Source organism: Phyllobates terribilis, unplaced genomic scaffold (assembly GCF_046119375.1).
Source record: "Phyllobates terribilis strain yellow unplaced genomic scaffold, ASM4611937v1 Scaffold_35__1_contigs__length_13245226, whole genome shotgun sequence".
NCBI lineage: Eukaryota > Metazoa > Chordata > Amphibia > Anura > Dendrobatidae > Phyllobates > Phyllobates terribilis.
In genome coordinates, this window is record NW_027362795.1 from 3730551 (window position 1) to 3758113 (window position 27563).

Sequence of the window (27563 nt, forward strand, 5' to 3'; positions counted from 1 at the left end):
TAGGGTATTTGCTGGGACTGTTCTATCTGTTTATTGTCCACTTTGTGGTTCAATAAAGTATTGCTACACTGTTTTACCCACACCCTGTGTTGTCTGAGTAGCGTTACACCCACGGAAGACCTCGTGTCTTCACAGTCATCAACCAAATTAAACAGACTGTTTATTTGCTGGCTGTGAAGATCCAGTGTTTGTTTATAAGCATTTTGATGGCCACAACTTGTACGACATCCGCCTCTAATCTCTGTACCTTGTCAGTAAGCTGTGACAGGCTAGAAGTGAAGGGACATATTTCAGTTTTGTATGTGGTCTCCAGCCTTTGCATGTATATAGCCTTGTTTAGTAGGGATAGACAAAATATGAAATACAAATCAATTATGGTGCTCCCCATATCAGAATCCCCTGTGGCTGGGGGGGTAAATGTCCCTGTGATGCAAGCACTGCTCAGTATGTCGGCTTCGGTGAGAGTACAGGGAGATTTGTGTAGCTGTTTTCTTGTGAGGCCTACATTAAGAGAGAAGTTGGTGCAGGACTTACAGGCTTAAGCTATCTGGCATCATGAGGGTTAAGACTGCTTCTTTTTCCAAGCTGAGATGAGGCAGTAATAGCTCCGGAGCAGGAAGATAAGACCTTCCATAAGAAACGCTGCATACCAGACATGCTGAAGGAGGTGGAGGACCTCAGATTTACCTCCGATCTAGTCTTTCTTTCCCATATCGGACATCATATTTGAGGCTGTTTATAATTCCCCAGGAACATGGTCTGAAGAGAGTGCTCTCAGTGTGTGCGTTCTCTTGGTGCTATGTCCAGGCCATGTCCTTCCTGTTGATGTTCAATCGGTCCGAATGCCGGGTTGATTGGAAGAAGGATTGTATGATGTAACAACATTATGTGAGCCCCGGAAACACAAGTTGTGACACCAATGGAACGGCGCCACAATGGGAGGGGCGTATGAGTGTTTTTATTTTAATAAGGCCAAACATGAGGAATGAGAAATAGTTGTCCTAGTAGTGGGCAACCCCTTTAAGAAGAGACAATTTTTGGTTAAAAATGAAAAAGGCTTCTCCCCTGTGTGACTTCTCTGAAGTCTATTAAGAGTTGATTTCCATGTAAAATATTTCCCACATTAAGAACATGAAAATGTCTTTTCCCTTGTGTAAGTTCTTTGGTGGCTATCAAGATGCGCTTTCTGGTTAAAACATTTCCCACATTCTGAACAGGAAAAAGGTTTCTCCCCTGTGTGAGTTCTCTGGTGCTTAACCAGATCTGATTTCTGGTTAAAACATTTCCCACATTCTGAACATGAAAAAGGCTTCTCCCCTGTGTGAGTTCTCCGATGTCTGATAAAACTTGATTTCTTTGTAAAACATTTTCCACATTCTAAACAAGAAAATGGCTTCTCTCCTGTGTGGGTTTTCTGGTGGTTATCAAGATGTGATTTCTGTTTAAAACATTTCCCACATTCTGAACAGAAAAAAGGCTTCTCCCCTGTGTGAGTTCTCTGGTGATTAACCAAATCTGATTTCTGGTTAAAACATTTCCCACATTCTGAACATGAAAAAGGCTTCTCCCCTGTGTGAGTTCTCTGATGTCTGATAAAAGTTAATTTCAATGTAAAACATTTTCCACATTCTAAACAAGAAAATGGCTTCTCTCCTGTGTGGGTTTTCAGGTGGTTATCAAGATGAGATTTCTGGTTAAAACATTTCCCACACTTGAAACAAAAAAATCTATTCTCTGCTGTGTGAAAGTTCTGATGTTTAAGAAAAGACTTTTCAAGGGGAAAACTATGTCCATATTCTGAATGTGAAAATTGCTTCTTTGAATTAGGTATAGTTTGGTTTTTAATGCTTATTTGGCAACTTTGATTTTCCTTAGTAGTCGGTAATGAATCAGAAGACAGGACCTGTTTCAAAGGATCAGATGACAGATCTTTGCTGTGAAGGGATGATGGTATATCTGGAGTAATGGCATTCACTTCAATTGTATCCTGTGGGATCTCAAGATCATCAGATTTAAAAATTGAAGATGTCAGCTTTCCTTCTGATCTCTTGGTACAGTCATCTGCCAAGAAGAAAACCAATTATTATTTTTGAATAAAAAATACTCTAATTATATATTTTTCAACATTTCTCCTTAAACTGTAAAAATGGTAAGTGATCAAAAAAAATTGAATTATTCACCACGACAATGACAGTTCACAGTCTAAAAGAAAACCTCAAAGGATGAACCAGTAGAGTGTGGTGTTCAACTGTTTGTTCATTCAGCCTCCCAAATATGGAATAAAAAGCCAAATAATGTTATATAGGTGAAAATAATACCAACAAGTCCCCACTGAGGTCTATCATCTGTCAGTGGAAAAACAGGGGTTCCCACATTATTAGTGGCTGAAAGGCTCTTCAAAAGCAACTTTGTTTCTATAAACCAATCCAGCAAAATTCACTCTCCCAAAGTCAAGTCTCCCCCTCGCTTCTGAGCCTTGTGCCCAAATCACATTTAGAATCCATGTATTTGACATTACTATAATGAGAAGAACCCACTTAATTTACGGTGTGTGTCTCCTGGAGCACAATCTGGGCACTATGTGTTGGGAAATAAAATGGCATGTTTGTAATTTTCTCTTTGCAACATCCACTGCGTGCTAATTTTCGCAAAGTGACTAGGGAGTCAAAATAGTCACAGCTCCTATAGATTCATTCACTGAGGGTTATAATTTTCAAAATGGAGTCACTTTATGGGGATTTCTACTGCTCTGATTTTCTGACATTTAGTCATATTAGGGCTTCTTCAAATGGGGTGTCCCATCTCCTCTGGAACCTGCTCCTTCGACGTCTGCTTCTGTCACCAGGAGCCACCTTATTCATCCTGCAGGCGGCACTGGTGATATAGAAGTCATCATAACCAGAAGCTCTGGGTGGCACAGGCTCTTTCCAGCCACTAAGATTAGGGTGCCTGGGACCAGTAGTACCATCTAATCTGGCAGTATGGGTGTGTGTGCTGTTCAACTGGAGAATTCTGCTCTCTGCTTCAGCCAACTGGAAAGCACCGCACCCAACTAAAGCTTGAAGCATATTGCCGGAAGCGGCCAGATACAGCCTTGTTCTCCTCTGGTTCAGTCCTCTGTGCTCAGCTCCCGGCTTGTGTATTTGTTTCCTGTTGTGACCCTGGCCCATTTACTGACTACTCTCGCTTATCCTGATTTTGTATTTTCTCTGACCTCCATGTTCTGACCTGGCTATCTGACTATTCTTCTTGCCATCTCACACCACAGAACATTAGGTAACACTGTGGCCCAAGCTTAGGGGATCTCTGTCTAAGTCCAGATCCATGTAGAGGGGTTAAAGAATGATGAGCCAAGCAATCCATGGAATCTGGAAAATGGAGTAGATAGCGCAAAGCCTGTTCGTGTTGGCCATCTTTTGACCTGCTAGGCGACCACGAACAGCGCCCCAATGCATTGTGTCTGCAAACTATTCTGGCAAGATTTGCATTCAAATATCTAAATGTCGCTCCTTCCCTTCTTAACCTGCCATGTGCCCAGACAGTAGTGTACAACTGTATATAGGGTATTGTTGGATTCAAGAGAAGTTGTAAAATAATTTGTAAGGTCCATTTGTTTCTTATTATCCTTTGTGAAGAATTTCAAAGTTATCACCACATAAAGTGACACACGTCAGATTTGAAAAATGGGGCCTGATTAGGAACACAAAACTGTCTGCAGGAAGGGGTTAAATCAGAGTATTTTGGGCACTAACTACTGTAGTCAAAACTGTGAGTATAGACAATAACTTATCTACTGAAATGACCAAACTCGACTGTCTTCATCAGCAAAAAATGAGTAACTAGTGAAGAAAGTTATGCTCTGGTGGCAAAATGGTGATCACACGATTGTGATACGGCCGGACTACACCACATATAAAGCAGCTACAGCCGACGACTGAGAAGAATCTGTGACTTCTCTGCATTTAGTGGTTACTACTCACCTGGATGGTAATCTGTAGGAATCTCCTCTTTACACCACTCATCCCCCCTCACATATGTGTCTATAGTATTAATATGGGTCAGATCTTCACTCTGAAACAAATATTGTATAAGTCACAGACAGATGGAGAAGTCCCATCTATGATCGGCTCTAATCCTGCCATCTCCACCGTTATCATTACACAAGTATAAAACATATAATACTGGTGGATAAAACAAGACTGATCACAAGACCTTCACAGCCATCTACACATCATAGGGGAGATCTCATGACAGCTTCTCTCCATCTACCTGATGATCCTGAGGAACATTGGGATCTTCTTGTTTACAGTCCTGTGGAAGAAGAGGATGGGGACATCTCTCTGGTGTTGTCCTCTTACTGGATAGATCTGGAGGAAACACATACAGGGACTGAATTCATTCTTGACATACAGATAATTATAGGATATGGGTACTTAGTCCTGTCTATTACCTGGTGATGTGAGAGGCTGGGGAACCTCCATCATGACATCCTTGTACACATCTTTGTGTCCTTCTAAATACTCCCACTCCTCCATGGAGAAATAGACAGCGACATCCTGACACCTTATAGGAACCTGACACATACAATGATACAGTCATCCCCACGATCCCTTCATAGCATTACTGTATAATGTCCCAGCATTCCCAGCAGTGTCACCTCTCCAGTCAGCAGCTCAATCATCTTGTAGGTGAGTTCTAGGATCTTCTGGTCATTGATGTCCTTATGTATCAGGGGGTGAGGTAGAGGCCCCGTGATTGGGTCCTGACAGCGCTCACTAGAGGTCTTCACTACTATGTAATCCTGGTTATGGAGAGACACATTAATAAATCTCACTACAGACATTTCCAGAGTCCTCACCTCTCCAGTTCTGTCCATCTGTTATTCCCATAGATAAGAATGATGTAATGTGACGTCATCAGAATCTCTCACCTCTCCAGTAAGCCGGAAGAGGATCTCTAGGGTGAGGTGTAATATCCTCTCCGCCATCTTGTCTCTGTCCATATCCATCTTTGATGGGTAAATTTGGGTAAAAATGGGTAAACTTAGAAGATTTGATATTGTAGAGACCTGAATGAGAAGATGAGCCAATGTAACATCATAAAAATCCTGTGTAATAATACAATTACTGGAGGTGATAAGGGAAACATATGAGATTTATTATTTTACAGTATTTAGTTTTCTTCCTTATATCTACTAATAAAACCTATATATTTTAGGCCACAGACAACAAACAGTTTCTTCCTCGGAGTCTACAGCTGAAGACTCTTCTCATAGACTCATCTTCCATAACACTAATTCTGGAATCATTTACTGATATAATAATAATACAAGTACTGGACATAATAAGTGGAAACATATGAGGAGATTTATTATTTTACGGTATTTAGTTTTCCTCTTTACATCCATATATATATAAAGCAGTAAATCTGTTTGTGGAACCAGTTTGAAAAAAAAACACATTTTTCACAAGGTTTGAGTGAAATTTTGCACGGCCCGTCTTTATCACCAGACTAAAAATACTGAAAACATTAAAACACGAAATTTACCCCATTCATGAGATTTGGCCCTCTGAATTTAGACTGTATAGAAATAAAGGAGAAAATGGGTGTCTGTGTGTTAAATGCAAAACTACAGTTTTAGCCCAAAGGATCTTAAAGAATTAGAGCGACAGCGATCAAAGAGTTGCTCTTTACAGAAGATGGAAACCTGAACAGCGAGGATCTACTGCAACAATCAGATTTAAAAGGGTTAATCAGCACAAAGCTAAGGAAATAATCGATGGGTTGTACCTTATTTTGAAAAATGTTTGACGCGCACATTAACGTGAAATATTGTAATTCTGTGGAGTCAAATGTACTTGCAAATCAGCTAACAAAGACAGTGATATGGCAGTGTTTCAGTTACACAATCAAAAATGGGAACTATATAAGTAGTAACGAATCCATGTGGCAATTTCTAAATTTTCCCATCCATGAAAGACATCTGACTTTAGTTCATCTCAGCATCCATCTTGAAAATGGGCAACGAGTTTATTTCACTACCAACAATTTAGAAGAAAGAGCGACTCAACTACCTAATACAACATTAACAGCTTTCTTCCTCCTGTGTCAAGCAGGTCCATTTGCGAGGACTTTATTATATTCAGACGTTCCAAAAATATTATACATGGAATAAGTTGAGAAAAGTATTTTGCAAAAGGAAACAAGGTGCAAGGGTCCAAGGATGGGACGGAGGTTCCAGTGATGCTCTTAGACGCGTGTACACACTTCATCCAAACAACGCAGAGTGTTACCACCTACGTTTACTGCGTCACACTGTCCGCGGGCCAGAGTCTTTCACAGATTTAAAAACAGTTGGTGGTGAGCTGTGTCAATCTTACAGGGAGGCATGCCAAAAGCGTGGTCTGATCGAAGATTATCAACACTGGGACATGACATTGCAGAAAATGTCCCTCACTCACTTTCCACCTCAACTTCGAAACCTGTTCGCTATAATAATTACAACCTGTGCACCTTTCAATCCCCGAGCTCTTTGGGAAAAACACAAAGAATATCTTAGCGAAGATATTCTGAGAGTGCACAGGAGAGTTAATCCGGATTTAGGCTTAAATTTCACTGCTGACATATTCACCAAAGTCCTCTTGACGCCAGAAGAAAGGTGCAAGTGTATCAATAGTAAAACTCTAATAGAATTTGGTTTACGAGCACCAGTTCGACCATCCTTTGATGTTATGGGCTGTGATATTCTGCAAAACAAAAGCTATGATTTGGAAAGGTTGAAAGAATTTGTCACATTGAATAAGCCTCATTTGGTTGATGACCAAAGATCGGCGTATTTGGCAATTACAGATCCGATTTCAAGTGGAAATGGGAGACTGTTTTTCCTTGATGGACCAGGAGGTATCGGTAAAATATTCTTAATTAGTTTGCTGCTCGCAGAAATTCGCTCAAACAATAACATTGCTCTGGCCGATGCCTCGTCTGGGATTGCGACCACTCTTCTAGATGGAGGGCGCAGGGCTCATTCAGCACCAGGATTGCCCTTGAATCTAGTGCTGTTGGAAACTCTTGTCTGTAATTACACTAAGGGCTCAGGGAAAGCTAAAGAATTACAGACTTGCAAATTAATTGTCTGTGATGAATCTACCATGGCGCACAAGAAAGCTGTCGAGGCCCTCAATCGCACCTTGAAAGATCTGCAGGAATCCAATCGCTTAATGGGGGGAATTGTACTTTTTACAGGTGACTTCTGCCAAACGTTACCTGTTCTTAAGGGAGCAACGCCAGCAGACGAGCTGAATGCCTGTTTAATATCTTCTCATCTATGGAGACATATGCAAAACCTACAAGGAACAAAGTGATCATAAACCCTGCTGTAACTAAATAAGTAAAAAAGCAAAAGTGCATTTACATAACATAGGGCTCTTAGTGAGCACAGTTTTTGATCTTAAAAGCATAACAGCCATCCAACCACGGCAAGGTGACCCTTTTCAGGATGGAGACATATTCAGGAGCTACTCTGACTACTAATATGCAGGTTCACTTGATGGGAAATACTACTGCGGACAAATTTACACCCCACGTACTATGCCTCAGAAACGACAGGTTCCCTACAGATTCCACTACCGGCTTAATCTCCTTCCCGGAAAACTTTTACAAAATGGCGTCCTCAGTACTGGAGATTATTGACCAAGTATTCCCTGATATTTGTAACAATTTTAACAACTATCAGTGGCTTTGTGAACGCACAATCCTACGCCCTAAACACTATAGTGTCAGCTCCATAAACCTACAAATACAGAAGAGACGGCCGGTCCAGAGACCACATACGTGTACAATGACTCAGTCATGGATGGTGAACGAGCCGTAATGTCCCCATTGGAGTTCCTGAATTGTGTGGAGCCTCCTGGATGTCACCGCATAGACTCACTATAAAGATAGGAGCCCGATAATGACCCAACACAAGGGAGTGTAATGTATTATGTCCTATAGAAACTGCAGAGAAATAATCATCTCATGCTGCGATTCCAGGATTATTCTAGAGGGAATCGGCTGCGATATCCCCTGTGCAATATATATCTAGTATTAATGCTCCAGTAATGGGGGATCTCCACATACCTCCACCTGCAGAGCCGCCACCACATACCTCCACCTGCAGAGCCGCCACCACATATATGGCTGCTCTGTGCGCACAGGAGCTGTGATGAGGTCACAGGAGGGGAGGAGTCAGGGGTCACATGATCAGGGGCCTCAGTGGATGCAGGACTCTGCTGTGCTGGTTGTCATGGTGCTGGATGAGCTGAAGTTTATGTGTGGGGTCAGGAGGGGTTTACAGTGTGGATGTAGCAGAGCCGCGTGTGTGCGAGGTGTACGGAGCAGAGCCGTGTGTGTACGAGGTGTACGGAGCGGAGCCGCGTGTGTACGAGGTGTACGGAGCGGAGCCACCCGTGTGCAAGGCGTACGGAGCGGAGCCACGAGTGTGCGAGGCGTACGGAGCTGAGCCGCGCGTGTTCGAGGCGTGCGGAGCCACGCGTGTGCAAGGCGTACGGAGCTGAGCCGCGCGTGTGCGAGGTGTACGGAGCGGAGCCGCACGTGTACGAGGCGTACGGAGCGGAGCCGCACGTGTACGAGGCGTACGGAGCGGAGCCGCGCGTGTACGAGGCGTACGGAGTGGAGCCGTGTCTGTACGTGGTGTACGGAGCGGAGCCGCGTGTGTACGAGGTGTACGGAGCGGAGCCTCGTGTGTACGAGGTTTACGGAGCGGAGCCGCGTGTGTGCGAGGCGTACGGAGCGGAGCCGTGTGTGTACGAGGCGTACAGAACGGAGCCGCGTGTGTACGAGGTGTACGGAGCGGAGCCGCGTGTGTACGAGGTGTACGGAGCAAAGCCGCGTGTGTACGGAGCGGAGCCGCGCGTGTACGAGGTGTACGGAGCGGAGCCGCGCGTGTACGAGGTGTACGGAGTGGAGCCTCGTGTGTACGAGGTGTACGGAGCGGAGCCGCATGTGTACGAGGTGTACGGAGCGGAGCCGTGTGTACGAGGTGTACGGAGCGGAGCCGCGTGTGTACGAGGTGTACGGAGGGGAGCCTCATGTGTACGAGGTGTACGGAGCGGAGCCGCGTGTGTACGAGGTGTACGGAGCGGAGCCGCTTGTGTACGAGGTGTACGGAGCGGAGCCGCGCGTGTACGATGTGTACGGAAAGGAGCCGCGCGTGTACGAGGCGTACGGAGCGGAGCCGCGTGTGTACGAGGTGTACGGAGCGGAGACACGTGTGTACGGAGCAGAGCCGCATGTGTGCGAGGTGTACGGAGCGGAGCCGCGTGTGTACGAGGCGTACGGAGCGGAGCCGCGTGTGTAAGAGGCGTACGGAGCGGAGCCACGTGTGTACGAGGTGTACGGAGCGGAGCCGCGTGTGTACGAGGTGTACGGAGAGAGCCGCGTGTGTACGGAGCAGAACCGCGTGTGTACGAGGTGTACGGAGCGGAGCCACGAGTGTGCGAGGCGTACGGAGCTGAGCCGCGTGTGTGCGAGGCGTACGGAGCGGAGCCACGCGTGTGCGAGGCGTACGGAGCGGAGCCACGCGTGTGCGAGGCGTACGGAGCGGAGCCGCGCGTGTACGAGGCGTACGGAGTGGAGCCGTGTCTGTACGTGGTGTACGGAGCGGAGCCGCGTGTGTACGAGGTGTACGCAGCGGAGCCTCGTGTGTACGAGGTTTACGGAGCGGAGCCGCGTGTGTGCGAGGCGTACGGAGCGGAGCCGCGCGTGTACGATGTGTACGGAGAGGAGCCACGCGTGTACGAGGCGTACGAAGCGGAGCCGCGTGCGTACGAGGTGTACGGAGCGGAGCCACGTGTGTACGGAGCAGAGCCGCATGTGTGCGAGGTGTACGGAGCGGAGCCGCGTGTGTACGAGGTGTACGGAGCGGAGCCGCGTGTGTACGAGGCGTACGGAGCGGAGCCACGTGTGTACGAGGTGTACGGAGCGGAGCCGCGTGTGTACGAGGTGTACGGAGAGAGCCGCGTGTGTACGGAGCAGAACCGCGTGTGTACGAGGTGTACGGAGCGGAGCCGCGCGTGTATGAGGTGTACGGAGCGGAGCCGCGTGTGTACGAGGTGTACGGTGCGGAGCCGCGTGTGTACGGAGCGGAGCCGCGTGTGTACGAGGCGTACGGAGCGGAGCCACGTGTGTACGAGGTGTACGGAGCGGAGCCGTGTACAGAGCGAAGCCGCGTGTGTACGAGGTGTACAGAGCGGAGCCGCTTGTGTACGAGGTGTACGGAGCGGAGCCGCGCGTGTGCGAGGTGTACGGAGCGGAGCCGCGCGTGCGCGAGGTGTACGGAGCGGAGCCGCGTGTGTGCGAGGCGTACGGAGCGGAGCCACGCGTGTACGAGGCGTAAGGAGCGGAGCCGCGTGTGTACGAGGTGTACGGAGCGGAGCCACGTGTGTACGGAGCGGAGCCACGTGTGTACGAGGTGTACGGACCAGAGCCGCGTGTATACGAGGCGTACGGAGCGGATCTGCGTGTGTACGAGTTGTACGGAGCGTAGCCGCGTGTGTACGAGGCGTACGGAGCGGAGCCGCGTGTGTACGAGGTGTACGGAGCGGAGCCGCGTGTGTACGGAGCAGAGCCGCTTGTGTGCGAGGTGTACGAAGCAGAGCCGCGTGTGTACGAGGTGTACGGAGCAGCGTGTGTACGAGGTGTACAGAGCGGAGCCGCATGTGTACGAGGTGTACGGAGCGGAGCCGTGTGTGTATTAGGCGTACAGAGCGGAGCCGCGTGTGTACGAGGTGTATGGAGCGGAGCCGCGTGTGTACGAGGTGTACGGAGCAAAGCCGCGTGTGTACGGAGTGGAGCCGTGCGTGTACGAGGTGTACGGAGCGGAGCCGCGCGTGTACGAGGTTTATGGAGCGGAGCCTCGTGTGTACGAGGTGTACGGAGCGGAGCCGCATGTGTACGAGGTGTACGGAGCGGAGCCGTGTGTACGAGGTGTACGGAGCGGAGCCGCGTGTGTACGAGGTGTACGGAGGGGAGCCGCATGTGTACGAGGTGTACGGAGCGGAGCCGCGTGTGTACGAGGTGTACGGAGCGGAGCCGCTTGTGTACGAAGTGTACGGAGCGGAGCCGCGTGTGTACGATGTGTACGGAGAGGGACCGCGCGTGTACGAGGCGTACGGAGCGGAGCCGCGTGTGTACGAGGTGTGCGGAGCGGAGCCACGTGTGTACGGAGCAGAGCCGCATGTGTGCGAGGTGTACGGAGCGGAGCCGCGTGTGTACGAGGCGTACGGAGCGGAGCCGCGTATGTACGAGGCGTACGGAGCGGAGCCACGTGTGTACGAGGTGTACGGAGCGGAGCCGCGTGTGTACGAGGTGTACAGAGAGAGCCGCGTGTGTACGGAGCAGAACCGCGTGTGTACGAGGTGTACGGAGCGGAGCCGCGCGTGTATTAGGTGTACGGAGCGGAGCCGCGTGTGTACGAGGTGTACGGTGCGGAGCCGCGTGTGTACGAGGTGTACGGAGCGGAGCCGAGTGTGTACGAGGCGTACGGAGCGGAGCCACGTGTGTACGAGGTGTACGGAGCGGAGCCGTGTACGGAGCGAAGCCGCGTGTGTATGAGGTGTACGGAGGGGAGCCGCGTGTGTACGAGGTGTACAGAGCGGAGCCGCTTGTGTACGAGGTGTACGGAGCGGAGTCGCGCGTGTGCGAGGCGTACGGAGCGGAGCCGCGTGTGTGCGAGGCGTACGGAGCGGAGCCACGCGTGTACGAGGCGTATGGAGCGGAGCCGCGTGTGTACGAGGTGTACGGAGCGGAGCCACGTGTGTACGGAGCGTAGCCGCGTGTGTACGAGGTGTACGGAGCAGAGCCGCGTGTATGCGAGGTGTACGGAGCGGAGCCACGTGTGTACGGAGCAGAGCCGTGTGTGTACGGAGCGGAGCCGCGTGTCTACGAGGCGTACGGAGCGGAGCCGCGTGTGTACGAGGTGTACGGAGCGAAGCCGCGTGTGTACGAGGTGTATGGAGGGGAGCCGCGTGTGTACGAGGTGTACGGAGCGGAGCCGCGTGTGTACGCGCTGTATGGAGCGGATCCGCTTGTGTACGAGGTGTACGGAGTGGAGCCGCGTGTGTGCGAGGTGTACGGAGCGGAGCCGCGTGTGTATGAGGTGTACGGAGCCGAGCCGTACGTGTACGAGGTGTACGGAGCGGAGCCGCGTGTGTACGAGGTGTACGGAGCGGAGCAGCGTGTGTACGAGGCGTACGGAGCGGAGCCGCGTGTGTACGAGGCGTACGGAGCGGAGCCGCGTGTGTACGAGGTGTACGGAGCGAAGCCGCGTGTGTACGAGGTGTATGGAGGGGAGCCGCGTGTGTACGAGGTGTATGGAGGGGAGCCGCGTGTGTACGCGCTGTATGGAGCGGATCCGCTTGTGTACGAGGTGTACGGAGCGGAGCCGCGCGTGTGCGAGGTGTACGGAGCGGAGCCGCGCGTGTGCGAGGTGTACGGAGCGGAGCCGCGTGTGTGCGAGGCGTAGGGAGCGGAGCCGCGTGTGTACGAGGTGTACGGAGCGAAGCCACGTGTGTACGAGATGTACGGAGGGGAGCCGCATGTGTACGAGGTGTACAGAGCGGAGCCGCGTGTGTACGCGGTGTACGCGGTGTACGGAGCGGAGCCGCGTGTGTACGCGGTGTACGGAGCGGAGCCGCTTGTGTACGAGGTGAGCGGAGCCGCGCGTGTGCGAGGTGTACGGAGCGGAGCCGCGCGTGTGCGAGGTGTACGGAGCGGAGCCGCGCGTGTGCGAGGTGTACGGAGCGGAGCCGCGTGTGTACGAGGTGTACGGAGCGGAGCCGTGTGTACGAGGAGTACGGAGCAGAGCCGCGTGTGTACGAGGTGTACGGAGCAGAGCCGCACGTGTACGAGGTGTACAGAGCGGAGCCGCGCGTGTGCGAGGTGTACGGAGCGGAGCCGTGTCTGTACGTGGTGTACAGAGCGGAGCCGTGTGTGTACGAGGTGTACGGAGCAGAGCCGCGTGTGTACGAGGTGTACGGAGCGGAGCCGTGTGTGCGAGGATTACGAAGCAGAGCCGCGTGTGTACGAGGTGTACGGAGCGGAGCCGCGCGTGTACGAGGTGTACAGAGCGGAGCCGCGCGTGTACGAGGTGTACGGAGCGGAGCCGCGTGTGTACGAGGTGTACGGAGCGGAGCCGCTCGTGTACGATGTGTACGGAGCAGAGCCGCGTGTGTACGAGGTGTACGGAGCGGAGCCGTGTGTACGAGGAGTACGGAGCAGAGCCGCGTGTGTACGAGGTGTACGGAGCAGAGCCGCACGTGTACGAGGTGTACGGAGCGGAGCCGTGTCTGTACGTGGTGTACGGAGCGGAGCCGTGTGTGTACGAGGTGTACGGAGCGGAGCCTCGTGTGTACGAGGTTTAAGGAGCGGAGCCGCGCGTGTACGAGGTGTACGGAGTGGAGCCGCGCGTGTACGAGGTGTACGGAGCGGAGCCGCGCGTGTACGAGGTTTATGGAGCGGAGCCTCGTGTGTACAAGGTGTACGGAGCAGAGCCGCTTGTGTGCGAGGTGTACGAAGCAGAGCCGCGTGTGTAAGATGTGTACGGAGCCGCGTGTGTACGAGGTGTACAGAGCGGAGCCGCATGTGTACGAGGTGTACGGAGCGGAGCCGTGTGTGTATTAGGCGTACAGAGCGGAGCCGCGTGTGTACGAGGTGTATGGAGCAGAGCCGCGTGTGTACGAGGTGTACGGAGCAAAGCCGCGTGTGTACGGAGTGGAGCCGCGCGTGTACGAGGTGTACGGAGCGGAGCCGCGCGTGTACGAGGTTTATGGAGCGGAGCCTCGCGTGTACGAGGTGTACGGAGCGGAGCCGCATGTGTACGAGGTGTACGGAGCGGAGCCGTGTGTACGAGGTGTACGGAGCGGAGCCGCGTGTGTACGAGGTGTACGGAGGGGAGCCGCATGTGTACGAGGTGTACGGAGCGGAGCCGCGTGTGTACGAGGTGTACGGAGCGGAGCCGCGTGTGTACGAGGTGTACGGAGCGGAGCCGCTTGTGTACGAAGTGTACGGAGCGGAGCCGCGTGTGTACGATGTGTACGGAGAGGGACCGCGCGTGTACGAGGCGTACGGAGCGGAGCCGCGTGTGTACGAGGTGTACGGAGCGGAGCCACGTGTGTACGGAGCAGAGCCGCATGTGTGCGAGGTGTACGGAGCGGAGCCGCGTGTGTACGAGGCGTACGGAGCGGAGCCGCGTGTGTACGAGGCGTACGGAGCGGAGCCACGTGTGTACGAGGTGTACGGAGCGGAGCCGCGTGTGTACGAGGTGTACGGAGAGAGCCGCGTGTGTACGGAGCAGAACCGCGTGTGTACGAGGTGTACGGAGCGGAGCCGCGCGTGTATTAGGTGTACGGAGCGGAGCCGCGTGTGTACGAGGTGTACGGTGCGGAGCCGCGTGTGTACGAGGTGTACGGAGCGGAGCCGCGTGTGTACGAGGCGTACGGAGCGGAGCCACGTGTGTACGAGGTGTACGGAGCGGAGCCGTGTACGGAGCGAAGCCGCGTGTGTACGAGGTGTACGGAGCGGAGCCGCTTGTGTACGAGGTGTACGGAGCGGAGTCGCGCGTGTGCGAGGTGTACGGAGCGGAGCCGCGCGTGTGCGAGGTGTACGGAGCGGAGCCGCGTGTGTGCGAGGCGTATGGAGCGGAGCCGTGTGTGTACGAGGTGTACGGAGCGGAGCCACGTGTGTACGGAGCGTAGCCGCGTGTGTACGAGGTGTACGGAGCAGAGCCGCGTGTATGCGAGGTGTACGGAGCGGAGCCTTGTGTGTACGGAGCAGAGCCGCTTGTGTGCGAGGTGTACGAAGCAGAGCCGCGTGTGTACGAGGTGTACGGAGCCGCGTGTGTACGAGGTGTTACAGAGCGGAGCCGCATGTGTACGAGGTGTACGGAGCGGAGCCGCGTGTGTACGAGGTGTACTGAGCGGAGCCGCGAGTGTACGAGGTGTACGGAGCTGAGCCGCGTGTGTACGAGGTGTACGGAGCGGAACCGCGTGTGTACGAGGCGTACGGAGTGGAGACGCGTGTGTATAATGCGTACGGAGCGGAGCCGCGTGTGTGCGAGGCGTACGGAGCGGAGTCGCGTGTGTGCGAGACGAATGGAGCGGAGCCGCGTGTGTACAAGGCGTACGGAGCGGAGCCGCGAGTGTACGAGGCGTACGGAGCGGAGCCGTGAGTGTACGAGGAGTACGGAGCGGAGCCGGGTGTGTACGAGGCGTACGGAGCGGAGCCGCGTGTGTACGAGGCGTACGGAGCGGTGCCGCGTGTGTACGAGGTGTACGGAGTGGAGCCGCGTGTGACGAGGTGTACGGAGCGGAGCCGCGTGTGTACGAGGTGTACGGAGCAGAGCCGTGTCTGTACGTGGTGTACGGAGCGGAGCCGTGTGTGCGAGGAGTACGAAGCAGAGCCGCGTGTGTACGAGGTGTACGGAGCAGAGCCGCACGTGTACGAGGTGTACGGAGCGGAGCCGTGTCTGTACGTGGTGTACGGAGCGGAGCCATGTGTGTACGAGGTGTACGGAGCGGAGCCTCATGTGTACGAGGTTTAAGGAGCGGAGCCGCGTGTGTACGAGGCGTACGGAGCGGAGTCGCATGTGTACGAGGCGTACAGAGCGGAGCCACGTGTGTACGAGGTGTACGGAGCGGAGCCGCGTGTGTACGAGGTGTACAGAGCAGAGCCGCGTGTGTACGGAGCGGAGCCGCGCGAGTACGAGGTGTACGGAGCGGAGCCGCGCGAGTACGAGGTGTACGGAGCGGAGCCGCGCGTGTACGAGGTGTACGGAGTGGAGCCACGCGTGTACGAGGTCTGCGGAGCGGAGCTGCACGTGTACGAAGTGTACGGAGCGGAGCCACGTGTGTACGAGGTGTACGGAGCGGATCCGCGTGTGTACGAGGTGTGCGGAGCGGAGCCATGTGTACGAGGTGTACGGAGCGGAGCCGCGTGTGTACGAGGTGTACTGAGCGGAGCTGCGTGTGTACGAGGTGAACGGAGGGGAGCCGCGTGTGTACGAGGTGTACGGAGCGGAGCCGCGCGTGTGCGAGGCGTAGGGAGCGGAGCCGCGTGTGTACGAGGTGTACGGAGCGAAGCCACGTGTGTACGAGATGTACGGAGGGGAGCCGCATGTGTACGAGGTGTACAGAGCGGAGCCGCGTGTGTACGCGGTGTACGGAGCGGAGCCGCTTGTGTACGAGGTGAGCGGAGCCGCGCGTGTGCGAGGTGTACGGAGCGGAGCCGCGCGTGTGCGAGGTGTACGGAGCGGAGCCGCGCGTGTGCGAGGTGTACGGAGCAGAGCCGCGTGTGTACGAGGTGTACGGAGCGGAGCCGTGTGTACGAGGAGTACGGAGCAGAGCCGCGTGTGTACGAGGTGTACGGAGCAGAGCCGCACGTGTACGAGGTGTACAGAGCGGAGCCGCGCGTGTGCGAGGTGTACGGAGCGGAGCCGTGTCTGTACGTGGTGTACAGAGCGGAGCCGTGTGTGTACGAGGTGTACGGAGCAGAGCCGCGTGTGTACGAGGTGTACGGAGCGGAGCCGTGTGTGCGAGGAGTACGAAGCAGAGCCGCGTGTGTACGAGGTGTACGGAGCGGAGCCGCGCGTGTACGAGGTGTACAGAGCGGAGCCGCGCGTGTACGAGGTGTACGGAGCGGAGCCGCGTGTGTACGAGGTGTACGGAGCGGAGCCGCTCGTGTACGATGTGTACGGAGCAGAGCCGCGTGTGTACGAGGTGTACGGAGCGGAGCCGTGTGTACGAGGAGTACGGAGCAGAGCCGCGTGTGTACGAGGTGTACGGAGCAGAGCCGCACGTGTACGAGGTGTACGGAGCGGAGCCGTGTCTGTACGTGGTGTACGGAGCGGAGCCGTGTGTGTACGAGGTGTACGGAGCGGAGCCTCGTGTGTACGAGGTTTAAGGAGCGGAGCCGCGCGTGTACGAGGTGTACGGAGTGGAGCCGCGCGTGTACGAGGTGTACGGAGCGGAGCCGCGCGTGTACGAGGTTTATGGAGCGGAGCCTCGTGTGTACGAGGTGTACGGAGCAGAGCCGCTTGTGTGCGAGGTGTACGAAGCAGAGCCGCGTGTGTAAGATGTGTACGGAGCCGCGTGTGTACGAGGTGTACAGAGCGGAGCCGCATGTGTACGAGGTGTACGGAGCGGAGCCGTGTGTGTATTAGGCGTACAGAGCGGAGCCGCGTGTGTACGAGGTGTATGGAGCGGAGCCGCGTGTGTACGAGGTGTACGGAGCAAAGCCGCGTGTGTACGGAGTGGAGCCGCGCGTGTACGAGGTGTACAGAGCGGAGCCGCATGTGTACGAGGTGTACGGAGCGGAGCCGCATGTGTACGAGGTGTACGGAGCGGAGCCGCGAGTGTAAGAGGTGTACTGAGCGGAGCCGCGAGTGTACGAGGTGTACGGAGCAGAGCCGCTTGTGTGCGAGGTGTACGGAGCGGAGCCGCGTGTGTACGAGGTGTACAGAGCGGAGCCGCATGTGTACGAGGTGTACGGAGCGGAGCCGCGTGTGTAAGAGGTGTACTGAGCGGAGCCGCGAGTGTACGAGGTGTACGGAGCGGAGCCGCGTGTGTACGAGGTGTACGGAGCGGAACCGCGTGTGTACGAGGCGTACGGAGCGGAGACGCGTGTGTACGAGGCGTAAGGGGCGGAGCCGCGTGTGTGCGAGGCGTACGGAGCGGAGCCGCGTGTGTGCGAGACGTACGGAGCGGAGCCGCGTGTGTACGAGGTGTACGGAGCGGAGCCACGTGTGTACGGAGCAGAGTCGAGTGTGTACGAGGTGTACGGAGCGGAGCCACGTGTGTACGGAGCAGAGCCGTGTGTGTACGAGGTGTACGGAGCGGAGCCACGTGTGTACGGAGCAGAGTCGCGTTTGTACGAGGTGTACGGAGCGGAGCCACGTGTGTACGGAGCAGAGCCGTGTGTGTACGAGGTGTACGGAGCGGAGCCGTGTGTGTACGAGGTGTCCGCAGTGGATCCGCGTGTGTACGAGGTGTACGGAGCGGAGCCTTGTGTGTACGGAGCAGAGCCGCTTGTGTGCGTGGTGTACGAAGCAGAGTCGCGTGTGTACGAGGTGTACGGAGCGGAGCCGCGTGTGTGCGAGGTGTACGGAGCGGAGCCGCGTGTGTACGAGGTGTACGGAGCGGAGCCTTGTGTGTACGGAGCAGAGCCGCTTGTGTGCGAGGTGTACGAAGCAGAGCCTCGTGTGTACGAGGTGTACGGAGCGGAGCCGCGTGTGTACGAGGCGTACGGAGTGGAGCCGCGTGTGTACGAGGTGTACGGAGCGGAGCCTTGTGTGTACGGAGCAGAGCCGCTTGTGTGCGAGGTGTACGAAGCAGAGTCGCGTGTGTACGAGGTGTACGGAGCGGAGCCGCGTGTGTACGAGGTGTACGGAGAGGAGCCGCGTGTGTACGAGGTGTACGGAGCGGAGCCGCGTGTTTACGAGGTGTACGGAGCGGAGCCGCTTGTGTACGAGGTGTACGGAGCGGAGCCGCGCGTGTACGAGGTGTACGGAGAGGAGCCACGCGTGTACGAGGCGTACGGAGCGGAGCTGCGTGTGTACGAGGTGTACGGAGTGGAGCCGCGTGTGTACGAGGTGTACGGAGCGGAGCCACGCGTGTACGGAGCAGAGTCGCGTGTGTACGAGGTGTACGGAGCGGAGCCGCGTGTGTACGAGGCGTACGAAGCGGAGCCGCGTGTGTACGAGGCGTACGAAGCGGAGCCGCGTGTGTACGAGGTGTACGGAGCGGAGCCTTGTGTGTACGGAGCAGAGCCGCTTGTGTGCGAGGTGTACGAAGCAGAGTCGCGTGTGTACGAGGTGTACGGAGCGGAGCCGCGTGTGTACGAGGTGTACAGAGCGGAGCCGCATGTGTACGAGGTGTACGGAGCGGAGCCGCATGTGTACGAGGTGTACTGAGTGTAGCCGCGAGTGTACGAGGTGTACGGAGCGGAGCCGCGTGTGTACGAGGTGTACGGAGCGGAACCGCGTGTGTACGAGGCGTACGGAGCGGAGACGCGTGTGTACGAGGCGTAAGGAGCGGAGCCGCGTGTGTGCGAGGCGTACGGAGCGGAGCCGCGTGTGTGCGAGACGTACGGAGCGGAGCCGCGTGTGTACGAGGCGTACGGAGCGGAGCCGCGAGTGTACGAGGCGTACGGAGCAGAGCCGAGAGTATACGAGGCGTACGGAGCGGAGCCGGGTGTGTACGAGGCGTGCGGAGCTGCGTGTGTACGAGGCGTACGGAGCGGAGCCGCATATGTACGAGGTGTACGGAGTGGAGCCGCGTGTGACGAGGTGTACGGAGCGGAGCCGCGTGTGTACGAGGTGTACGGAGCGGAGCCGTATGTGTACGAGGGTGTACTGAGTGGAGCCGTGTGTGTACGAGGTTTACGGAGCGGAGCTGTGTGTGTACGAGGTGTACGGAGCGGAGCCGTGTGTGTACGAGGTGTGCGGAGCTGTGTGTGTACGAGGGTGTACGGAGTTGAGCCATGTGTGTACGAGGGTGTAGGGAGCGGAGCCGTGTGTGTACGAGGAGTACGGAGCGGAGCCGAATGTGTACGAGGTGTACGGAAAGGAGCCGAGTGTGTACGAGGTGTACAGAGCGGAGCCGCATGTGTACGAGGTGTACAGAGCGGAGCCGTGTGCACGAGGTGTACGGAGCGGAGCCGTGTGTGTACGAGGTACACGGAGCGGAGCCACGTGTGTACGAGGTGTACGAAGCGGAGCCGCGTGTGTACGAGGTGTACGGAGCTGAGCTGCGTGTACACGAGGTGTACGGAGCTGAGCTGCGTGTACACGAGTTGTACGGAGCGGAGCTGCGTGTGTACGAGATGAACGGAGCGGAGCGACGTGTGTACGAGAAGTACGGAGCGGAGCCGTGTGTGTACGAGGTGTACGGGGTGGAGCCGCGCATGTACGGAACGGAGCCACGCGTGTACGAGGCGTATGGGGCGGAGCCCCGCGTGTGCGAGGCGTACGGAGCGGAGCCCCGCGTGTGCGAGGCGTACGGAGCAGAGCCCCGCGTGTGCGAGGCGTACGGAGCAGAGCCCCGCGTGTGCAAGGCGTACGGAGCGGAGCTCCGCGTGTGCGAGGCGTACGGAGCGGAGCCCCGCGTGTGCCAGGCGTGCTGAGCCGCGTGTGTGCGAGGCGTATGGGGCGGAGCCGCGCGTGTGAGGAGTACGGAGCGGAGCTGTGTGTGTACGAGGTGTGCGGAGCCGCTCGTGTACGAGGTGTACGGAGCGGAGCCGTGTGTGTACGAGGTGTATGGAGTGGAGCCACGTGTGTACGAGGTGTACGAAGCGGAGCCGCGTGTGTACGAGGTGTACGGAGCGGAGCTGCGTGTGTACGAGATGTACGGAGCGGGGCCGCGCGTGTACGAGAAGTATGGAGCAGAGCAGTGTGTGTACAAGGTGTGCGGAGCCGCGCGTGTACGAGGTGTACGGGGCGGAGCCGCGCCTGTACGGAACGAAGCCACGCGTGTACGAGGCGTATGGGGCGGAGCCGCGCGTGCGTGAGGCATACGGGGTGGAGCCCCGCGTGTGCAAGGCGTACGGAGCGGAGCACCGCGTGTGCAAGGCGTACGGAGCGGAGCCGTATGTGTACGAGGTGTGCAGAGCCGCTCGTGTACGAGGTGTACGGGGCGGAGCCGCGCGTGTACGGAACGGAGCCGCGTGTGTGCGAGGTGTACGGAGCTGAGCCGCGCGTTTACGAGGCGTACGGAGCGGAGTCGAGTGGTACAAGTCGTACGGAGCGGAGCCGTATGTGTACGAGGGTGTACGGAGCGGTGCCTTGTGTGTACGAGGTGTACGGAGTGGAGCCGAGTGTGTACGAGGTGTACGGAGCGGAGCCGTATGTGTACGAGGGTGTACGGAACGGAGCCGTGTGTGTACGAGGTGTACGGAGCGGAGCCGTGTGTGTACGAGGTGTACGGAGCGGAGCCGTGTGTGTACGAGGTGTGCGGAGCGGAGCCGTGTGTGTGCGAGGGTGTACGGAGTGGAGCCGTGTGTGTACGAGGGTGTAGGGAGCGGAGCCGTGTGTGTACGAGGAGTACGGAGCGGAGCCGCGTGTGTACGAGGTGTACGGAACGGAGCCTCGTGTGTACGAGGTGTACTGAGCGGAGCCGCGTGTGTAGGAGGTGTACAGAGCGGAGCCGCGTGTGTAGGAGGTGTACAGAGCGGAGCCGTGTGCACGAGGTGTACGGAGCGGAGCCGTGTGTGTACGAGGTGTACGGAGCTGAGCTGCGTGTACACGAGGTGTACGGAGCGGAGCTGCGTGTGTACGAGATGAACGGAGCGGAGCCGCGTGTGTACGAGAAGTACGGAGCCGAGCCGTGTGTGTACGAGGTGTACGGGGCGGAGCCGCGCATGTACGGAACGGAGCCGCGCGTGTACGCGGCGTATAGGGCGGAGCCGCGCGTGTGTGAGGCATACGAAGCGGAGCCCCGCGTGTGCAAGGCGTACGGAGCGGAGCCCCGCGTGTGTGCGAGGCGTATGGGGCAGAGCCGCGCGTGTGAGGAGTACGGAGCGGAGCCGTGTGTGTACGAGGTGTGCGGAGCCGATCGTGTACGAGGTGTACGGAGCGGAGCCATGTGTGTACGAGGTGTACGGAGCGGAGCCACGTGTGTACGAGGTGTACGAAGCGGAGCCGCGTGTGTACGAGGTGTACGGAGCTGAGCTGCGTGTACACGAGGTGTACGGAGCGGAGCTGCGTGTGTACGAGATGTACGGAGCGGACCCGCGTGTGTACGAGAAGTACGGAGCAGAGCCGTGTGTGTACAAGGTGTGCGGAGCCGCGCGTGTACGAGGTGTACGGGGCAGAGCCGCGCATGTACGGAACGGAGCCACGCGTGTACGAGGCGTATGGGGCGGAGCCGCGCGTGTGTGAGGCATACGGGGCGGTGCCCCGCTTGTGCAAGGCGTACGGAGCGGAGCACCGCGTGTGCAAGGCGTACGGAGCGGAGCCGCGTGTGCGCGAGGCGTGCGGGGCGGAGCCGTGCGTGCGCGAGGCTTATGGGGCGGAGCCGCGCGTGTGAGGAGTACGGAGCAGAGCCGTATGTGTACGAGGTGTTCCGAGCCGCTCTTGTACGAGGTGTACAGGGCGGAGCCGCGCATGTACGGAACGGAGCCATGCGTGTACGAGGCGTATGGGGTGGAGCCGCGCGTGTTTGATGCGTACAGGGCGGAGCCGCGAATGTGCGAGGTGTACGGGGCGGAGCCCCGTGTGTACAAGGTGTACGAAGTGGAGCCGTGTGTGTATGAGGTGTACAGAGCGGAGCCACGTGTGTACGAGGTGTACGGAGCGGAGCCACGTGTGTACGAGGTGCACTGAGCGGAGCCACGTGTGTACGAGGTGTACGGAGCTGAGCCTCGTGTGTACGAGGTGTACAGAGCGGAGCCGTGTGTGTACGAGGTGTATGGAGCAGAGCCGCATGTGTACGAGGTGTACGGAGCGGAGCCGCATGTGTACGAGGTGCACAGAGCAGAGCTGTGTGCACGAGGTGTACGGAGCGGAGCCGTGTGTGTACAAGGTGTATGGAGCGGAGCCGCATGTGTACGAGGAATACGGAGCGGAGCCGTGTGTATACGAGGTGTGTGGAGCAGCGCATGTACGGAACGGAGCCACGCGTGTACGAGGCGTATGGGGCGGAGCCGCGCGTGTGAGGTGTACGGGGCGGAGCCGCACGTGTGAGAGGCGTATGGGGCGTAGCCACGCGTGTGCGAGGCTTACGGGGCGGAGCCTCGCGTGTGTAAGAGGCGTACGGAGGGGAGCCGCGTGTGAATGAGGCGTACGGAGCGGAGCCGCGTGTGTACGAGGCGTACCGTGCGGAGCCGCCTGTGTACGAGGCGTACCGAGCGAAGCCGCATGTGTTCGAGGCATACCGAGCGGAGCCACGTGTGTACGAGGCGTACCGAGCGGAGCCGCGTTTCCCTTCTGGAAAGTTGTGGATGCTCCAGGAAAGCTGTCGACTGCTCTTGTAAGGGCAGGAGTCATGGGGCATGTAGGGTTACGGTACTGACCTATATGGCAGAATAGAGCTAATTGCTCAGGTCTCTACCCTTCCCAGACCTAAGGAGGATTCTGTCCTTTGTTTGCCTTGGATGAGGAGGAACTTCCTATTCACTCAGTGGATCTGAGTTTTGGGTGAGAGATTTCCAATTTTATTTTCCACCCTGATTTGTTGACTGTAAAAAAATATTTCTTTCTGTATTTTTTCCTATTGAGGACTTCTTATCAGATGTGATTAATCAAAGACTATATTCTTATGAAAAAAATTTATAGATTTATTCTTGGATTGTCCATTAAAAAGAATGATTGCAGTAATTATATATAATAGTTAAATGGTTACAGAGTGATTGTCCATTTGTCCATAATTAGCTTAATAGTTGAGATTCTTTCCCTGGGATCCTGGATGGTAGATTGCGTCTGTCTGTGTCCAGCGCGTGTGTCAGTATGACACCATGTGTCCGTTGGACCTACATCAGCAGCTGTTTCACACACAGACCCTCGTTCAGTGTCCTGTGGAATGGCCAGCACCCCCCTGTCTCTAACATGGGCTTTTATAGGCCCCCCCCATAACACCTGTTCTTCTGTATATGGTAGTGAACTAAAAATACACAAATAGCGCATGTCATCTAGAAACCCTAGCACGATGGCTGATGCAATCTTATGCAATGTATGGTGCAGAATTCAGAATAAAATGAATATCCGTAATTAGTATTTAACATTGACATTTCCTCCTATACTTCATATGCATTATATGTGACCACTGTCATTTTCAGGCATTTGTATGACGCTTTTCTTCCAGGTCTATCTCCATTTACAGATATATTGTCCACCACTATAGCGCTCTGTTCATTTAAATCTATATTTATGAGAAACAGAGGTGTTCTTATTTTTATACTACTGTAGTCGTTTTTATCCACTTTAATCAAAAGTTATGTTTTATTATTGTTCTCACCTTGCTGCTATCTACCTCAAGCAAGTTATTGGTAGATTTGGAAAGAACAAAGGATGTGGGTGTGGGGCGTATAAGATCATTAATGTAGGCAAGTCCTTCTATAACAAAGCCCCGGGAGAAAAATATGTCATCAGATCATTCATAAATTGCAGAAGTGAAGGGGTCATCTATAAAGCCACTTGTGTCTGTGGTTTGGAATATGAAGGACTTTGATATAGAAGGACTTGCACGTCGTGCTATTATTTTGAGTCATGCGTTCCGGCAGTATGCAGATCGTTGACGCACCGGAAGTGACGCGTCGTGATGTCACACTGCAGAATAATGCGTTCCAATAAGAGGAAATGACGTTGTGGTGTTCAGAAATGAAGGGTTTTGCTTGGTACTTTTGAATTATTTAAGGGGGACCGGGGAACAGGCCGCTATTACACAGGAGGAGACTTGAAGACCTACACAATGGAATGGTTTAATTCCCTGGTGAATCCCACACAGGGAAGAAAAGTTTCATGAAAATAAGGACACCCTTACCTGGTTCCTTAACAGGATGATGGTTAGACATTTGTCTTTACTCCAGTCATGTGGATCTGAAAAGGATCTGATGCCTGAGAATTAACTACTAGAATTGGGGGAGACCGTTCCTTTTTCTCACGTATATGATGGCATGTGGGACACGTTGTTTGGATCGGTATATCTACCCATTGTGTTCAGAGGCGTTGCTTGAGATTTGTTAATGTATATGTAATACCTCTCTGTGCTGTGACATTCACACCTGCCCACCTGTGGTTTATATATATATATATATATATATATCTATCTTTTCCTCCGCTGCCGCCCCCCCTCCACAGCCAGAATGTATTATCCGGGCTATAAGATGCACCCCCCACTTTCCTCCAAAATTTTGGAGGAAAAAAGTGTGTCTTATAGTCCAAAAAATATGGTACTTTTGAGCTACAGTGCAAAGGTCAGAAGCGCCATATTGAAGTTCAGATTTTGTTGTACTGGTTTGAGAGTACCATGTCACATTGGCAGAGCCCTTGAAATGCCAGAACAGCAGACCCATCCCCATAAGAGACCCCATTTTACAAACTAAACTTATTAATGAATTCCTCTAGGGGTGCAATGATCAAATTGACACCACAGGTGGGTCACAGAATTTATACCATTGGGCAGTGAAGAAAAAAATAATTACATTTTTACCACCAAAATTTAGTGTTAGCCCCAGATTTTACATTTTCACAAGGGGAAATGACAAAAATGGCACCAAAATTTGTCCCACAATTTCTGCTGAATGTAGAAATACCCCATATGTGGCTGTACAGTACTGCTTAGCCATACCGAGACTCGGGAGGGGAGGATCGCTATTTTCCTACTGGAGCACAGATTTTCCTAGAATAGTTTGCGGAGTCCATATACAGAGCCCCTTACTGCTAGAAAAGCAGAATCCCCTCTCAAATTACCCTATTTTGGAAATGATAACCCCTTTTGGGAATTTATCTACAGGTGTAGTGACGATTTTGACTCAATGGGTGTTTTCCAGAAACAAGCAGCAGTGGATGTTGCTGAATGAAAACTGCAAACTGCCATTGTATTCCCCAGTACGGTGTAGTGCCCATACATTGTGCCCAGCTCGTGCTTCTGGAGACATGCACCCTTAAATTAGGCGGGTTGTCATCACTACAGAAATGACAAACATATAGATGCTAAATGTGGTTTAGGCACACTGGGGCTCAGAAGGGAGGTGAGTACTTGGATTTGGGAGCGCAGAATTTACTGAATTTCCTTTGGGGGGGCGAGGAGCCATAGCGCTCTTCCAGAGCCTTTGTACTACCAATAACGTGGAAGCCTCCTATATTTCCATTGACAGATGACGGACCTGAGTAGGGACTCGCTTTTTTATGGATTGATTTGAAGCATTTTTTGGGAACATTTTACATAACATTTGGGATCACATTTATCCTGCGCTCTACGCTGAGCCCTTATATTGGGGTTTCCATGTAAATCTCCGAGAGACATGATTCAAATGAAACCCAGAGGGACCCATTAACTAAAAGGAGGCAGCAGAGTTACTCTGAACTCAGTCTGGCCTCAGTTCAGTGGTGTCCTTTTTTTCAGAAGTGCACAAAACTGTGGCAGACTTCGCTTTTATGCAGACCTAAAAAGACGGACACCGCCGGATCACAGGCCGAACGGTGTCCACAGTGCCTCCTTCTGCCTCATTGTAGGGAATCTTCTGCCAGGGGTTCTGTTTGAATCACGTATTTCAGAGATCTACACAGAAACCCTGGGTGTAACTCTGCGTGCTCAGCACAGAGTGCAGGATAGATGTGTACGGAGCCTTACTGAGATCTTTGGGAGACAGAATGAACAAATCAGCAGCAGCAGTGTACTGTCACACACTAAAAGACGCTATTTATTGTAAAAACTAGTTTTTTTATCGCCATATTTTGAGAACTATAATTTTTCCATATTTCTGCTAGCAGAGTAATGTAAGGGCTTGTTTTTTGCGGGACAAACTGACGTATTTATTGGTACCATTTTCGTACACATGACATTTTTGATCACTTTCTATTCCGATTTTTGGGTGGCAGAATGAACGAAAAACAGCAATTCAGGAGTTGTTTTTTTTAAGCCATTCAGAGTGTGGTAAAATTAATAAGGCAGCTTTTTCTTCGGGTCGGTACGATTACAGTGATACCACATTTATGATACCATCTTTTTTTTTTGTTTTGACGCTTTTACCCAATGATACAAACTATTTTATAGATAAAATAATTATTTTTGCATCACTTTATCCTGAGAGCTGTAACTTTTTTATTTTTAGGCTAAGGGAGCTGTATCACGGCTTATTTTGCCAGACAAGATGATGTTTTCAGCGATACCATTTTTCTTTACATTCGTCTTTTTAATGGCGTTTTAATCCACTTTTTCTTGATCGCAGCATTTAGGGGTTAAAGTACTGGGAGTGGTGTGGGCACTGCTCTTGTCACTGAGTGCCGGGTGTCAGCTGTCAGAATTAGTTGACACCCGGCGGCGATCATGCGCACACAGTACCTACCGACCTGAACGTATGGATACATCCAAGGTCGTAAAGGGTTAAGAACCATCTGAGATAGACTTAGACACTAACAAAAAAAGAAGAATATCAGTTACACTAACTAAAACCACAGATAGACTAAACAAAAAAGAAAAAACAACCTTAAAGACAAGGAAGACAAATAAGAGGTCAATTATGTGACCTACTCAACCTGAGAGGCAGAAAACAGGATCTCAGTGGAGAGTATTTTGTCGATGCCGAGATAGGCCAAATACATGCCTAGGTCACCTCAGCCGTCTTTTCCTTTTTTCTGGAAGGGACAGTTTGCCAGTCATTCTCCCTGCCTCGTGGGTTCAAATTTTCCTCTTGAGGATGATCTGGGATGTTGAGGTCCCTTCGTCTCAGTAGGTCTCTACCCTCTTCGTATGTTGTGATGGAGTGCCAGGCATTGCTGTGGTTAATGAGGAGATATAAGGGGAAGCCCCATCTGTAAATGATCGAGTTCTCCCGGAGACTAAAGGTAATGGGGA

General features: G+C 54.0%; 1 protein-coding gene across 2 annotated transcripts; it reads right to left on the reverse strand.

The window, feature by feature from the left end:
- Positions 1-428: 428 nt before the first annotated feature.
- On the reverse strand, positions 429-8208 carry LOC141182668 (uncharacterized). 2 transcript variants are annotated; one of them, XM_073660824.1, is made up of 8 exons: positions 8119-8208; positions 7264-7343; positions 4931-5068; positions 4658-4801; positions 4451-4574; positions 4270-4367; positions 3981-4071; positions 429-2061 (listed from the first exon to the last, which is right to left on the reverse strand). In XM_073660824.1, the coding sequence occupies exons 3-8, from the start codon at positions 5006-5008 to the stop codon at positions 1124-1126; spliced, it is 1473 nt and encodes a 490-aa protein (XP_073516925.1). In that variant the 5' UTR covers positions 5009-5068; positions 7264-7343; positions 8119-8208; the 3' UTR covers positions 429-1123. The 2 variants fall into 2 exon arrangements, with proteins under 2 accessions (XP_073516925.1, XP_073516924.1); XM_073660823.1 differs by lacking the exon at positions 7264-7343 and having other exon boundaries at positions 8119-8200.
- Between the last annotated feature and the right edge of the window lie 19355 nt (positions 8209-27563).